At 36.5% G+C, this 16,511-nt stretch overlaps 1 protein-coding gene across 2 annotated transcripts in view; it reads right to left on the bottom strand.

Moving 5' to 3' along the window:
* Positions 1-16,511, bottom strand: part of DYNC1H1 (dynein cytoplasmic 1 heavy chain 1) — an 89,471-nt gene that overhangs the window by 20,147 nt on the left and 52,813 nt on the right. The window contains exons 40-59 of one of the 2 annotated variants that reach the window (XM_074213112.1): positions 16,122-16,243; positions 15,476-15,641; positions 15,031-15,194; positions 13,708-13,837; positions 12,391-12,524; positions 12,110-12,224; positions 11,808-11,969; positions 11,514-11,728; positions 11,197-11,401; positions 9,536-9,709; positions 9,287-9,406; positions 9,047-9,167; positions 6,920-7,115; positions 6,005-6,122; positions 5,700-5,915; positions 5,186-5,398; positions 4,901-5,028; positions 1,940-2,093; positions 997-1,143; positions 747-897 (exon numbers count right to left, since the gene is read on the bottom strand). In XM_074213112.1, coding sequence (XP_074069213.1) covers positions 747-897; positions 997-1,143; positions 1,940-2,093; positions 4,901-5,028; positions 5,186-5,398; positions 5,700-5,915; positions 6,005-6,122; positions 6,920-7,115; positions 9,047-9,167; positions 9,287-9,406; positions 9,536-9,709; positions 11,197-11,401; positions 11,514-11,728; positions 11,808-11,969; positions 12,110-12,224; positions 12,391-12,524; positions 13,708-13,837; positions 15,031-15,194; positions 15,476-15,641; positions 16,122-16,243 — 3,151 coding nt within the window. Of the gene's footprint in view, positions 1-746; positions 898-996; positions 1,144-1,939; positions 2,094-4,900; positions 5,029-5,185; positions 5,399-5,699; positions 5,916-6,004; positions 6,123-6,287; positions 6,484-6,919; positions 7,116-9,046; positions 9,168-9,286; positions 9,407-9,535; positions 9,710-11,196; positions 11,402-11,513; positions 11,729-11,807; positions 11,970-12,109; positions 12,225-12,390; positions 12,525-13,707; positions 13,838-15,030; positions 15,195-15,475; positions 15,642-16,121; positions 16,244-16,511 lie in introns of both variants that reach the window. The other variant, XM_074213113.1, reaches the window with a different exon arrangement.

Here is a 16,511-nt window from a genome sequence, read left to right as displayed (position 1 = left end):
TTCATTTGCAGTCTACAATGACAACATGGTAAAAAAAGATTAAAGTTTCTTAAGGAAAATATAAATCTTCCTTGGAGTCTATTCTCTCTCTGAGAGATGCAGCAAATAAGGATAAACGGAAACATCCATTAATTTTCCATGACATGTTCAGAGGCACTTGAAGGTACACAGACCAAGCAGAAAGCAAACCACCCTTGGCTTTACTGAAAGGGCAGGTGACTCAGGCTTTCCATGGGTAGACTAAACTAGGGAATCTACTGTTAATATTCAGGTTAGAGACCACTATGAGAGGAACTACTTAGCCTGCCTCCCACTCCTTGGTCTTGCACAATATGATACCCCCTATTCCTTCTATCAAATGAAGACCTCTTGCTCTGTGTAACAAAACCTGGAATGTATGAACTTCAACTTTCTGTTTTTGTTATGGTTCACTTGTTTCAATCTGGCTCCCCATGAACCCATTTGAGATTTACTTGGCAAAGATATTGGAGTAGTTTATCATTTTCTTCTCTATCTCAGTTTATAGAAGAGGAAACAGACAAACAGGTTTGAATGACTTGTCCAGGTTACCAAGTAAAAGTGCCTAAAGGTCACATTTGAACTCAGGTCCTCCTGACTCAAGGGCCAGAACTCTACTCTAAACCATCTAGCAGTGCCTTTTTCAACCTTCTTACTTTTATCAAATAAACTTCTGTAAATGTTTCTCAAGAGTTCATCTTAGTTTACTATTAGATTTAGAAATATACCTTGAAGTTTAAGGAGATCAGAACGTTTTTCATCCACATCAGGTCTCTCTGCTTTAAGAACCTCATTCAGACATTGGCTTTGTAAACTGCTTCGGGTTACTGTGAAGTTCACAAATGTTACCCGGGAACAGAGATCTGGTGGGAATTCAACCTATCAAAAAAAATAATGGAATACTTTCTGTCTTGTATTCACCAACAATAATACACTAAACTTGATACAATTTTATACATGGTTTTTTTCCTTTCTTACTGTTGGATCTCTGGTAGATAGGAAGATGACAAATGATGGAGACAAGTCTATATCCTGATCACCAAGGGTAATCAATACTCTTCCACCTGTTCTCCGGACTTCACGATTCAGCACTGGATTCAAAACTGGGTCATAGCTCTCTACATCCTAAATTTGAATATGTTTAAATAATAAATAAAACTCCTTCCACAATTAGCATCAACTAAATAATAACTCTACTGAATAAATGGGAATTCTTTTTTTTTTTTTTAGATTTTTGAAAGGCAAATGGGGTTAAGTGGCTTGCCCAAGACCACACAGCTAGGTCATTATTAAGTGTCTGAGACCGGATTTGAACCCAAGTACTCCTGACTCCAAGGCCGGTACTTTATCCAATACACCACCTAGCCGCCCCATAAATGGGGATTCTTAATAATAATAATAATAATAATAATAATAATAATCAGGATAAACATCTGCAACCACCTGATAACTGAGAGCTCTCCAAATAGGTTTTCCCAATTGAACGTGTAATTTTTTTTTTTTTTGGTGAGGCAAATGGGGTTAAGTGGCTTGCCCAAGGCCACACAGCTAGGTAATTATTAAGTGTCTGAGGCCAGATTTGAACTCAGGTACTCCTGACTCCAACACTGGTGCTCTATCCACTGCGCCACCTAACCTCCCCAAGACAATTATTCTTGGTAAAGTTTTTTGGTTTTTGGTAAAGTTCTAATTTCTAAGTTCTATTCCACTATGTTCTACTAAATGAAACCTCAGGGTTCTCAAATTATCAAGATCTTTTCAATAGTTTTCTTTCTATTTAGCTCACCATTTCTAAAATTAAAAAAAAATCAATCAAGGGCCTAAGTAAAGGTTTTTAAACCTTGGATCTATGAACTTAAACCCTGGCCTAAAGGAATAACTTGGGAGAACAAACAAGTTTTTTTGGAATTTGATGACACACCTGGACAAGAAGGGGGTTACCAAATCTCAGGGCACTTTCTAAATTCTTTCTGAAGGCATCATCCAAAAAGCTTGTTCGAGTAATTTTCCGATCTTTATATTCATTCATGATAAATTCTGTGGCTTGTCCAGAAGGATCAATGATCAATGGATATCTAAAATTACATGATAAAGAGTCAATTTAGTAAAAACAAAACAAAACCCATTCAAATTAGAAAAACAAGAATGTAGCTTCCTAAGTCTTTGATATTCTGTGACCATCTATACTGTTTTAGACAAAAAAAAATGCTTCACAACAGTGTGACCCTATAGTTTTTGTTATAAGCAATGCTAAGTTTTCAAAGACCAAATACTCATACCAGAAGTATCAATTAAATACTAAAATGGACCTCTGATCTTCTCAATCAGGAAATCCTCTTCAATTATGTAAATTGTGACCCATCTATGCCTGCCCATTCTCATTGATTTTTATCCTCCCTAAAGTCACTGCAAGAGGCCCAATAATTGGGTCAAAAGCTTTCCTCTCTCCCAACACATCATGCACCAGGCAGCACCAAGTCTGACCACCCATCTGTCTGTAATCAGGTCCTAGAGATCAGAGTTGTTAGCATCTTCTAGGGAATCAGGACTGATCTTGATATGTTATTGGAAGACATTTTAAGTTATAAAAGAGTTCACAAGGTAGCACTCTGTTCTGTCTACCAAATCAAATGCTTTTTCATAATCAACAAAAATAACTACTATGGCATCTTTTACGTTCTACATATGTAGAATTGGGGTAAATATCCCTTGTGAAGAGTTTGTTGTTCTCTATGAATATCCTCCACAAACATGTCCTCAATTTGTATATAGTTTTATAGAATTGATATTAAATTTAAAATAAATCTAATACCACTATAAATCAACTTGAAATGGCACAGTAAAAAAATTTTTTTTATAGTATTAAAAGGCTGTCTAGTCACAAAACTATGCGCCTGGGTACATTACAAATTAATGCTATCAGCCCTCCCTGCAAAAAAGGCAATCTGTTCATTTCTCCTTAATTAATTCTTCATTTTAATATCAACTTAAGTTTTTCCAAACCATCTCTTTTCTCCCCAAGCTCCCCTCTCCAGTCCCCAACCCTCCTCCCATATCTGTCCCCACAAGGTTCTCCACCCTTTCAGCTAAACTTGCCAATTACTTTACTGAGAAAAATTGAAGACATCAGCAATGGACTCCATTTTATCTCAAGGCTCCTTGATCTTATCCCCTACTGTCTCCTTTCCTCCTCTCCTCCAGGACCATATGAGGCAGCCTCCTCTTTGCTATGGGTGAATCCTTCTATAAGTTCCCCTGATCCAATCTCCTCCTGTATATTCCCCTCATAATAATTTCTACACTCTTCCCTCATATCTTCAATCTCTATCTCCTTATCCTTTCCAAATGCTTTTGAATATGTTCAAGTCTTTCCTGTCCTTTGAATTCCACATCTTTTGCACTCTACTCACATGGATATTACCAAATTCTAGCCGTCTTCACCTCTCACCAGATTATTGCCACCTAAGAGTTTTCCTAGGGGCAGCTAGATGGCACAGTGGATAGAGTACCAGCTCTGGAATCAGGAGGACCTGAGTTCAAATCTCACCTCAAATATTTAATTACTTAACTGTGCAACCTTGGGCAAGTCATTAACTCCACTGCCTTGCAAAAAATTTTTTAAAAAGATTAAAAAAAAATTTTCCTTGTCCTGAGTCTTTTCCTTTCAAGTCCATCCCCTACACTGTTGCCAAAGTCCTGATTTTCCATACATGCAGCTCTGGCCACATCACCAAGTGAAAAGGAATTGGAAATTGAGGGGATGCTTATCGGGGAATGGCTGAACAAATTGTGATGTGTGATTACGACAGAATGCTATTCTGCTCTAAGAAATGAGGAGCAGGATTGCTTTCAGGAAAACCTGGAAAGATTTACCTGAGCTGATGCAAAGTCAAATGTATTGTGTACAAAGTAACAGCAATAGAGTAGGATCATCAGCTGTGACTTAACTTTTTCTCAGTAATGCTGTCATCTAAGACAACTTTGACTTAATCATGCCACCTAGCTGCCCTGAAAGACTTATTATAAAGAATGTTATCCATCCCTAGAATATAAATTCATTGTATCTGAATACAGATACAGATTTTTTTTAACCTTTATTTCTCTTGAGGTTTCTTTTTTTTGGGGGTGGAGGTGTTGGGATGTCTGTTTTCTTTCATAATATGATTATTTTGGAAATGTTTTGCCTGACTACACATTTATAATCTATTATCAAATTGTTTGCTTTCCCAATGAAGGGGGATGGGGTAAGAGAAAAGGAGAGGATTTGGAACTCAAATGTTAAAACATTTATTAAAACATATTAACATTGTTAAAACAAATGTTAAAAATAAAATGAAAGAGGTGGACCAAAAAAATGTCACCAGCTCCCTATTGCCTCTAAAGTCAGATATAAGTTCCTCAGTTTGACCTTTACAACAGATCTCAACCTACCTTTCCAGATTTCTTACACATTATTCTCCCTTTCCATTCTCTGTGGTTCAGCCCAACTGATATTACTACTCATATTTGGTACTTCATCTTCTGTCTACAATGGTTACCCTTGCCCCTCCCCCAACCTAAGATCCCTCTCTTAGAATCACTCACTTCCTTCTACACAAAACCATTTCTGATCTGCTCACTTATTTTACAATTTTTCTTTATATAACACAAATTATATTTCTTAGTGCAGTTAAATTCCACTTTCTCTCATCCCATCTCACTGAAAAACACTGGCCACTCTAGTTTTCACTCCAGGTGAAACAATTTGAATTCTTCTAACATCCAATGCTTATCCTCAGAGAAGAGAGATGTTTGAACCAATGGTGAAATTAAAATGACCAAAACAAAAACACATTAGTTGTCATTTGAATGAATTAATTTTTTAAATTGCTTGTAAACATACCTATTAAACCGTTTAAGCATGATTGCATTTTCAGTGCACAAATCATCTGCTGGTAATGAACTTGCTTGCCAGCGAAGTCGTTCATCAGCATTTGAAAGATATTCTGTCCTTGCAATATCTGTACGGAACTGAAATATTAAGTCTTTGTTATTTTTCCTTCATCAAAACTCCCCCACTGTCTTTTTTCATAAAAATCTGTCCTCTTTGCAAAAGCCAAACAAATATTAAGTTTGGTCTTAGGCTTTTAACACCAGAACATAAGAAGACTCGGTGGATTTTTCCTACCTGTATATTTGCTTGTTGCAAGTGATGGGACCAGGTTGTAAATAAGTTTTGACGCATCTGTTGGTCAAAATAGCCAGCATAAGCAATGAAAGCAGCGGATAACAGACAATCTCCTGCAATTGTCGACATTTGATTTTTGAAGGTTTCGCTTGTTTTCTCCCAGCGTTCACGCTCAGCAGACAAACTCTTGAGAAGAGCAGTACTTCGGTTTACCTAAAGTTAAAATATACAATTTAATCAAAACCATGCACACCTTGAACAGTTGGGTTATTTATCCAAGAACAACTAGAAAACACCCCTGGTGTGTACAGCTTCTACTCTCACAAAGCAGCTTCAAACTAGTTTAAAAACGGCATGTATCTATCACATGAGGTCATCCCATTTTCCACCAAAATAAAGTCTCACCCTTTAATCTCAAATACCATCTTCTAACATTTTTTTTTTGGGGGGGTAAATATGGAGTTTGGAAAAATAGAACAATGACTAATTTAAGGGTTAGCAACTAAGATCTTACTTTTGCTTCCACAGCAGCGAGGTCGGCTTTAATTGCCTGAGCCTCGGAGATGAGCACAGCATACTCCTCCTTGTATCGAGCAATGCTAGCTTCCAGGTCCCGTATCATCTGTTCAACCTCATTAGCTTTCTGTTGGTTGTCTTTGGCATCATCTTCCAGCTTCTGCAATTCATTCCGCAAAGGCTCTACCCGCTTCAACATGTCTGCATAATTAAGCTGTCAGATATGCAAAAACTGATCAATATTTACAGTCAGTTTAAGAAATCTCCCAGTCATGAAATATCTCAATAAATGCTTCAAATTACCTGTGCAATTGCCCATTTAACCATAGGGCCACAAGCCAAGGATGCTCTGTTTACAATTTCATAATTGTAACTTGGATTTGACATATAATTCTTCTTCATCTTTTCCCGTATGGCATCGCTGCAAAAGAATGATGCTCTTTAGTACAAATAATATGAGAGAAGAATAGAGCACATCTCTTTGGGATCCAGTTCTTCAAAGGATATAAAGTTCTACTTCAAAGTCTCTACCATGTTTCTATACATTACCCCAAATGACCACTAAAGACAAAACTAAAACCAATACCTTAGTTCTTCAATATTAAAGTTGACAATGCTGCTGATGAAATTATCTCTGAGAATAACTGGTCTGATCTTTTTCCAGTCATTAGTTTCCTCACCCAACAGAAGACAGATTGACTCTAAAGCCAGTTTTACTGCAGCGGGAGGGTTGGCCATTGCTCTTACTTCAACAAGATGCTGCTTCCTTATAGAGCTCACAGCTATTTGTGGGGATGAAAACAGCATTCAGCATGCAAGAGGTTAAGGTTTTATAACGCTACTGCCAGGAATGTCCGAAAGAAATTTCAGTTCTTCACTTACAAAAGATTTGCCTAAGAAGATAGCCACCGGATAAAACCTATAGTCTTTTTTTTTTAAGTTTTTTTGCAAGGCAATGGGGTTAAGTGGCTTGCCCAAGGCCATACAGCTAGGTATTAGTGTTTGAGGTCTGATTAAACCTATAGTCTTTCAAGGAACAACACCAGAGAGTCTAGACCCAGTTGATGACTGTTAGAGAGTTTAGGATTTCTGTTAATTATAAGAAATTCCTCCACCAAATTTAAATTCCTCCTCCCAGACAAAGACAACCATTTTCAAATTTGTCATGAACAATTTCTTTCAATTCCCAGCAATAGGTCTGTACATTCTTTTAATCACCTGATCTCCTCAGCAGAAAAGTTTACAATAGTTGGGATGAAGTTTTCCCTCATAATGATGGAACGTATCTGTTTCCAGTCTGTGGTGCTTTCCCCCAACAGCAGACAGATGGACTCTAGGGCTAGCTTCACTGCTGCAGGCGGGTTTGCCATAGAGCGGACCTCTACCAGGTGTTGCTTCTTTATTGATTTTACAGCTAAAAGACAGCAGTCAAACCATTTGGAGCAGAAGGAGAGAAAATATTGATTGGGGAGAAGGGAAAAGGAAGATTGAGTGCAAACATAGTGAGATAGGAATAACAATCACAATCTGAAGCTTTGAGCCTCTTCTAAAAATTCATTCTATAGTTAAGAAGATCTGCTAAGTTAATGTAAGATTTGGCAGATATCCTAGGGCTTTAGTTCTTTTGAATTCCCATCTTTAGAAATGCAATTTTATCATATAGAATGACAACTAACTAGATTTAGTTACCAACATGAAGCACAGACTTATGCAAAATTCCAGTAGTAAATGTATATACTGGATGATCAGAACAGAGGTTATTTATCATTCAGTGATAACCGTAATGACAACTGAAAAGACTAATAACATAGTAAAACCCTCTTAGTCACACAGATAAACTGTAAATAATATCTACATTGTATCTGTTTTATTTTGCACTTTCCAGCCCAGTTTCCCCATTCTTTTTTAGTAAGTGATTCTTTGAAAAAGAACAACTGAAGAGTGTTTCACTATGGTAGACACTACCACAAAAGAATAAAAAAAAATTACTTCTGGCAGGCAAAATTTACTAATTCTTTCATCCTTATAATTTCCTTAAAAATAAAACAAAAATTAGAGAATTTTAGAAAGTGAAAGCTTTATGTTGTCTGAAGGAAAAATGAAAATTAGAGAGCCCAACAATATCATTTCCAAGTGATAGGAACATAAAGATAGAATTTAAAGTTCTAAAATAATGACCAAATCTTACATCAACTATTACAGCTTCCTATTCTCAAATTCCACTAAAAGTTGTATTAGGGATAGAATCAGAATTATTCTAAATAAAATTAGCAATAAAAAGTTATTAAGTTTACCATATTTTTAAAAGTTGAGGAGCTACTGTCTCCAAAGAATCCATAAGAAAGTTAAACTGCATAAGGCATTGGTTTAAATGAAAGCTTCTAGAACCTGATTCTTTTACCTTAAAGAATGAGAAAACTTTAAAAACTCAAGGTTTTATTATTAGAAACAAAACCTTATGGCAGGAAAAGAATGAAACAGAATACTCTAAGACTGAAAATGAATTTACAGAAGGATCAAGAGAGAGAGAGACGTTTTATCAATATAAAATATTTTGCAGATGGAAAGATGAATTTTGGCAGTTAAGGAGGGAAAGAAAAGTGAGAAGAAATGACTGCTGTCTCTCTTGAAATTTAAAGTACTGACTTCAAGCCATAATGTTTTGGTTCTGGCTTATAAGGCATCGTGTGTTTCAATACACTATATTAACACAAGGGTGCCATACAAATGAATTACCCAATCAACTAAAGTAAATAAATCCCAAATCTCTAAATTAAAAAGGAGACTGAAGTATATATAATCGTATTTTTCAATTTCAACTCAGATGTGGAAGAGACAGATTTTTAATTCAACAACCTCAACCTCTCTGGCCCTTGGTTAACTCACCCATAAATGTGACTGTCTTGCCCAGCACCCCACAGTGACTTAAGGACAGAACCAGGACTGGATTCCAGGTCTCACAACTGTTAGTCTTCTGCTCTTTCCCCTGACACCCTAATTACTTTTTCCCTTATGTATGGACTATACTTTTTTTTTTGTAAGGCAAACGGGGTTAAGTGGCTTGCCCAAGGCCACACAGCTAGGTAATTATTAAGTGTCTGAGACCGGACTTGAACCCAAGTACTCCTGACTCCAGGGCCGGTGCTTTATCCACTACACCACCTAGCCGCCCCTTGGACTATACTTTTTGAGGACAATGTCCCTTTTAAAGTCTTTCTTCTTAAAAATCTTCCTTGGCATTATGTCTCACCCTGCTAGACATCACCTCAGAAAAAGCCAAATATGACATCCCTGAACTTGAAGACTTTTTCCCTAGAAGTTCAGCCCTTAGTTGTGCTCACGTACCATTTTGTGCTTCAATGACAGCAGGTTCAACTTTATCTAGATCTTCCTTTACGCTCATCTGCTTGTCAGCAATCACTTCCTGCTGCTTGTGCAGCTGTTCCTGTATTTCTTGGCTCATAACCTACAAAGAAATAGTGGTTTGGGAGTCACATACTGCCTTCTACTTAATTTCTTCAGTATTTTGGGGAGAAAGAAAAAAGTAGCTTCCTAAAATTCAGGGAAAAGAAACAGCATAGCAACCTTTTTCTTTTCTGCTTCTTGCTGATCTTTCACCATCTTCTTAAGTTTGTCATTGGCAGCAGCATTCTTTACTTCCAGCTCCTGGCTTTTTATTCTCAAGTCCCGACGTAGCTCCTCCACCTGTAGTCACAGGGCAGAGGTGTGTAGTATGGGCCTGGCTACTTGCTCCATCTCACTCTTGTTCTTTCCCTCCTCCCTTCCCACCCTCTTTTCACTTCAAATCAAAACAAGTCATGTTTTTAAAAATACCTGGTCAACTGTTTCTTTGATTTTTCTAAGACCAACATTCAAATGCATTTGCTGTTCTTCCAGTTCACTGCGCTTTTCATTGAATAGATTAGCATAATGGTTGATGAAGTCTAAATAATGACGAGGAGTGATTGCCATAGTTCTTCCTCCTCGTTTTGCTAAACGAGCATTAGCCTTTAAAATGAAAGACACAAAAAAGCACAAAGAGGGCACCCAGTAAGTAGAATCATATTCCAAAAGGGATATACGATTATTTTAACAAACTTTTTGTACAAAAGTATCCAGGGTAGGGCAGCTAGGTGGCGCAGTGGACAAAGCACCAGCCCTGGAGTCAGGAGTACCTGGGTTCAGATCCGGTCTCAGACACGTAATAATTACCTAGCTGTGTGGCCTTGGGCAAGCCACTTAACCCCATTTGCCTTGCAAAACAACAACAACAACAACAACAAAAAAAAACCCTTAAAAAAAAAAGTATCCAGGGTATCATATGACTAAAAATGGAGTAGCTCTAATCAGAATGGACCTTATGAATTAAAGACAGGTCAGGGCCCAGGATTCTCTTACACAGATGCTGACAGCAGGGATGGCATTGCCCAGGAGAGGACACACAGGCAAGAAAGTACTTGAAAAGGAGGATGTCCTGAAATTTATTTGCTGACTTTAAGAGATCTAGTGAGTTTGATGCCATTTCTCAAGAAAGCAAGACAGAAATCTTTTGCTTTAGTATATTCATGAAAAAAACTTTAAAAAATTTAAAATATGTCATGAGTTGAAACATTCCACACATGTTGGTTCCTGAGTTCCCTGAGAACAAGGATTGTCTCTCTCTCTCCTAACTGGATCGCTCACACTTAGCAAAGAGCTTTGCCCAGAATAAGGACTAAATACATGTTATTCATTCACCATAATTGTACCCTATGATTAAACTGATTTTACCAGCCAGAAATCTCTGATCACCAATAACTATAAATATCTTAATAGTCTTGATTTTAAAAAATTATTTAAATTTGATGGGCTGGTATTTGTGAGGATACTTAATATTCAAATTTCAATTGCATTAAATATTTTACTTTCAAAGGAAATTAAGATTGTTTTTATTTAAGGTTGATGAAATTCAGTGTTTATATTTATAAATATCATATGCATATATTACTTAATGGAGAAGACCTTAATTTTTCTGTATGATTTATACCTGTGATGAAAAGGAGTGGGGTGGGAAGGAAATAACTTGGTGATTAAAATTCTATGTACGATAACCAATGTCCTTCGACTTTTCAAAAGCAAGGAATGAAGCAACTCCATGAATTAAAATTAAATAGCATTTAGATGCTTAATTCCCTAATATTCTATGTGGCTAAACAATGTGACTGCAATTCGCTGCAATTAGAGCTTTTTTACTATTGAAAAGCATTTCATTATGATTTAATTATATAATTTTGATTATAAAGTTTGTTAAACATTTAAAAGAACAATAATCATTTTCATTTTGTTCACCTTACTAAGAATAAGCTTCTCACTAAAGATTTTCTACAATATATTTTTTGCATTGTACCATGATATCAATTAGGTTTAAATTTCTCAGAAATATGACTGAAAAAAGTCAATTTTGTGTAAGAAAATTAAATTTTGCTTTTGAAAATTAGCATAGTAATAGAATCTACCTGATGAAGAGTTTGATGGACAAACACACAGCTATTCACGATGGCTTCCCGGTGGGATGGTGGCTGGGGTAATTTATCATAAACAACTGGCATATAATCTGGTACAATGTAATTTGGCTTTTCAAGGTCCATTTTACTAGTGAATTCTTTGCCAACTTGATATAGGGCTTCAGTGGACCAATCCCCAAACCAGTTGAGGACACACCTAAAAAAAAAAAAGATAGAACATTATATCTTTGCATACAACAGCATATCCTCTGGGACATTAGGAACCATATGGACTGTGACTGAAGCAAAGTGACAGCACATCAGGTTACCTATTGAAAAGAGCAGGTGAAGTAGCTGCTCTGTCCTTCAGTCCCTCAGATGAAGGATTCATGGTAAACACAACGTGAAGATTGCGAATAACTTGGCTAGTGAACCATTTATATAATTCTTCATGTGAATCCAGCATTAAGCCTTCTTTCTGTGCGCCCTCTTTACATTGGGTCATAAGGGTGGCATACTCATCTCCTTCAAAAAGACCAGGAACCTAAGGGGAAAAAAATTAATCACATTTTGAAAAATTTGCAAATTCACAGATAGGTCAATTCAATGTGTTATTCAATTACCTCTCCATTGGCAAGGAGGGTGTTCATTCGTTCTAGGAATCCAGAATCCAGGACATTGGACTCATCCATGATGAATGCTATCTTCTCATTTTTACAGCCAGAACGTCTCAACACAGTCCTGAGATCTTCATCAAAATCTTCACCAGTGTACTTTCGATGGACCTATAAAATCAATTCACAAGACAAAATTGATTTATTACCTTGGATCTTATTCTTCTATGGAATACTATATTTTAGCAACTAAAATAATGTTAAATGCACAGGTTTTTGATGGTATAAAGGGACATCAGATTGTTACCTACCTTAATCTGATAGACACTTAAACCATTCATCCAGGCAACAAATCTGGAAAGAGTTGTCTTTCCTGCTCCACTAACTCCAATAAGCAGCAAATGACCTTGAGGTTGACGGAAGATTCTTAAAAATAAGACAAAAAAGTTCTGAGATCCAACAGCAATTTTATGTCTTGCAGGTTTTAAAACTTAAGTTGATTTATAAACTCGAAAGAAGAGTTTGTTTTGTTTTCCTTTTTTAGTAAATTACACATCCATTCTCATACCAGGAATGAGAATATTATACTAACCGGTCAATCCTAAGGACGTGATCTAAAACTTCATTAAACAGCACAAGAGGCACATCAAGTTCTTCTTCATAGAACACTTTCAATCTAGCTTTGACATAATCTCTTAATTCTTCTTGATCCACTGGGATATAATCCTACCAAAACAAAAAACAAACAAACACATATATACCTCAAAGTTATATTTAACTCAAGTAAGAGAATCATATCAATAAGCCAAGTTTTCAGAAGTAGAACTTAATTAAGATTTAAGGAATTAAATATTTAAATTTCATAGGTACCACATATACCTGAAGTTAAGAGAATGCAAACATACTTAAGGTCAAAGTAACTTTTCTATCCTTAAAATCTTAAAAATGACTATGATCAGTAACTAAAAGGAAATTGTTTTATAATTTATGGTCTAATTCTTAGGACAGTGGTAAAAACCAAATGAGAAATATTTATAAAAAGATTTCTGAAATCATCACATGACATACAAATGTAAGATATACTCATATCATTAGTAAAATATCTTAACAGATAATAAAAACATGAAGATCAATTTGATTTAGAAGTCCAATCAATTCAAACCCTACCCCAGATATAGTAAATTGACAAAATCTGGACTGTTCCATTTGATGTGCTTGTACAAATGTAGGTAGGATGCACCCATAAAACAAGGGAAGCAATACTGTAGTATTCTATTACTATGTTTGGATCCTTTTTTTTAATTGGAGAAACCATCTTAGGTAAGAGAAAAAAACGAACCAATTCCACTAACATTTTAGGCATTTATTCTGTGCATGGGGGGCAGCTAGGTTGCGCAGCAGATAGAGCACTGGCTTTGGAGTCTGAAGGATGGGAGTTCAAATCCAGCCTCAGACATTTACTGGCTGTGTGACCTTGGGCAAGTCACTTAACCCTGATTACCTCACTTCTTGGACCATCTCCAATCATCCTAATTCTTATCTGGCCACTGAACCCAGATGGCTCTGGAGGAGAAAGAGAGGCTGGTGACTTAGCCCAACATCCCCCTCACTCAAATTCAATTAATGTACTGGTCATGGCATCACCTCAATGTTGTCGTGCTCTTCTTTGGGAATAAAAGACAAACATTATTATTTGGTGCAAGGCATTGTGGAGGCAATGACAAAAGTAAGCAGTCCTTCCCATTAAGAAATTTGCTTTCTACTTTACAAGTTCTCATTCTCAGCCTGAGATTACTCTAACTAAAAGTACCTCCTGGAAAGGCTGCTCCATTTAAGAACTTTGTAAAAGTTAAATCATAAAAAGACAACAGAAAGTTAATATGAATGAAGCTATTTAGGTTCAAGTTACCTTGGACAGCCAGTTGCTATATAAGATGGGTCTGCTCATGGCTTTTTCTTTGTCAATGTTAGGGAAATGCTTTAGTGCTACCATATCAATATTCTCATCAGTCCAACGTCTCTCCTCATCTTCCACAAGTCTGTTTTTAAGGAAAAGAATAAACAGAGACTTAGAAGTTCAAGGGTCTAGCTATAGATAGAGTTTTATATGCTCTTAGGATAAAATTTGGAGGGACTTTGGGAAAATAGGAACATTGATCTACTGTTGCTAGAGCCATAATTTAGTCTACCCATTCTGGAGAGCAACTTGGAAAACTATGTTCAAGAAGTTACTAAATTATGCATGCTCATAAGACCCAACAGTAACACTACTAAAGAGATCAAAGAAGAGGAGAAGGTCCTAGTTGTACAAAGGTATTTATAGTAGTTCTTTCTGTAGAAACAAAAATAAAAGGTCTTCTCTCCATCAAATGGGGAATAGTAGCTCAAACTTTGGTATAGGAATATAACAGAATATGATTGTGCTGTAAGTGGCTGCTAGATGGCCCAGTGGATACAGCCTAGGTTTAGAAACAAGAAGACTCTGCTTCCTGTTCAAATTGGCCTCAGATACTTATTAGCTGTGCGAAATTCTGGATATTAAATGTGAGTAAAAATGAGAATGGACAATGAATGGACAAGGCCAGGAAGGACAGCAAATACACCGAATGACTGCATCAATCTACAAGCATTTATTAGGTAATATTTCTTCTACGGTAACAAGCCTTGCCACAAGTTGCTAGGTTCTTCAAACAACAGACAATTCAAATAGCTTTTCTCTGATGTTTTTATCAGGTTGGTAGGGTCCATTCATCAGGCCTCAGCAATTAAGAGTAACCACTCAAATAAGATGGTAACTTCTGTAGAGGCTGATGTAATTCTATATTACTTTGTATCATTTGACTCTTTCACATTGCTCTACTAGATTATAAACTCCAAAAGTAATCTTTTGATTTTACATAACCAAACTCTGGCAGCAAATGGGCCAGGTGGAATGATGACTAAGATGACCACAGGAGTCAACGTATTTATTAAACTCGTACTCTGGTCTAGGCCCTGTGTTGAACACGGGGAGGAAGGAAGATCAAGATAGCTCACATGAGCAAAAATCTCCTCTCTCATTTAATTCATCATGAGCTCCTCCTCATGGGACTAGGAGGTTGAAAGCTGCTTAGGTTAAAGAATTTGAGCTATCAATACTGAAAGCTGAATACAGTGTCCTTAACTGCTTGTTATTTCAGAGGACAAAAAAATTCCAAATAGGTTCTATTTTCAAACTTTTCATTTTCCTTACCGGTCTTGGAAGAGACGGAGAGCTTCATGTGCCCAGATTCGAATAAGTCCTTCCACAGGTAAAGTCTCCAAGGGTCTTAAGGCTTCAAAAATACCCCTTACCCATCGGGTCATTTCACGGGGTGAATAGATGTAATGAGGCTGTGTGTCCTGAGTAAATCTCTCCTGAAAAGTTTAAAAGTTTTGTAAAAATATTTTACAACAAGACAACAAGAATAGAGAACATTAAGTTCCTTGTTCATTATTTATCCTATATTCCTAGCACCTAGTGCAGTGTGCTTTGGATGTTCGAGCGATTTAACAAATATTTATTGAATCACAAATTAAAAGTGTGCCACATATAAGTAACATACAATTATTTTTTGCAAACACACACACACACACACACACACACACACACACACACACACACACACACATGAAGGCAGGAAATTTAGATAAAGTACCTGAGACATTGTATAGAACTCAACCATTGCAGCTGTAAGAGGTTCTGCATACGTTCGAAGAGATGGAATGAGTCTCAGCATTGCTCGGTTAAATGTGCCATATATCTGAGTTAATGATGCAGGTCCAGGATAATCCACATAAACTACTGGTACGTGGCGCAAAAATCTGTGAAAGCACACACCATTTTAAATAGAAAATTTCATCTAAAAATCAATTAAACCATTCAATCAAATCCAACAAGCATTTACTATCCTCTTTTCCATTTTGTTCCAAATCATTGCTACTTAATTGAAAGTTTCATCTGCTAGATCTGGGAAGGAAACTGACTAAAAAGTAAAAAAGCATTACTGTCTTTTATAGTCAATTAGAATGATTCATAAAACCTAAGAACTGAAAAAAATATACTGCCTCTATTTTATATGTAGGGAATACAATCTCCCAAAAGGAGAATCACTTGTCCAAGGTTACTTGGCAGAGCTAAGAACTGAGATTCCCTAATTAATGTTTGGGTACTACCTACTAGTAGATTTGTTCTATCCTAAGCTACCTTTTTTGGTTAACTCTTATACTGAAACTTGAATTTGTGTAAATCAAATTACAAGTGTTGGGTTTGTGCAAAAATTGTAAAATGTGCAAAGCTATTACCTGTGTGAAAGAGGTTTTCTTCCAGGATCAGTAGGTGGATTGCAAGCTCCAACAAACTGAATTCTCTCCAGTTTCACCCATGTTTGATCAGATGTTCGGTAGAATCCTCCATGTTCTACCATCTGAAAGGAAAAAAAATGTGAATATGAAAGATCACAACTATTGACTTTAAGAATGGGAAATAACTAAAGAATAGCAGACCTAGATGTGTGACCTTAGACAAGTCACTTAACCCCATTGCCTTAAAAAAAAAAGAATAGCAGAGAAATGCTCTCATATGAGATAAAATATTCTTAACCTCTCATTTCCCTAATGGAGGATTGGGGGAAATGGAGAACTGGAGGATGATTCCTGCAAAGGAATCTCTTGTCAACTACCCAAAAAAAGGGT

This window comes from Macrotis lagotis, chromosome 1 (genome assembly GCF_037893015.1).
Source record: "Macrotis lagotis isolate mMagLag1 chromosome 1, bilby.v1.9.chrom.fasta, whole genome shotgun sequence".
NCBI classification, from domain to species: domain Eukaryota; kingdom Metazoa; phylum Chordata; class Mammalia; order Peramelemorphia; family Peramelidae; genus Macrotis; species Macrotis lagotis.
This window is presented reverse-complemented; position numbering and strand designations above follow the sequence as displayed.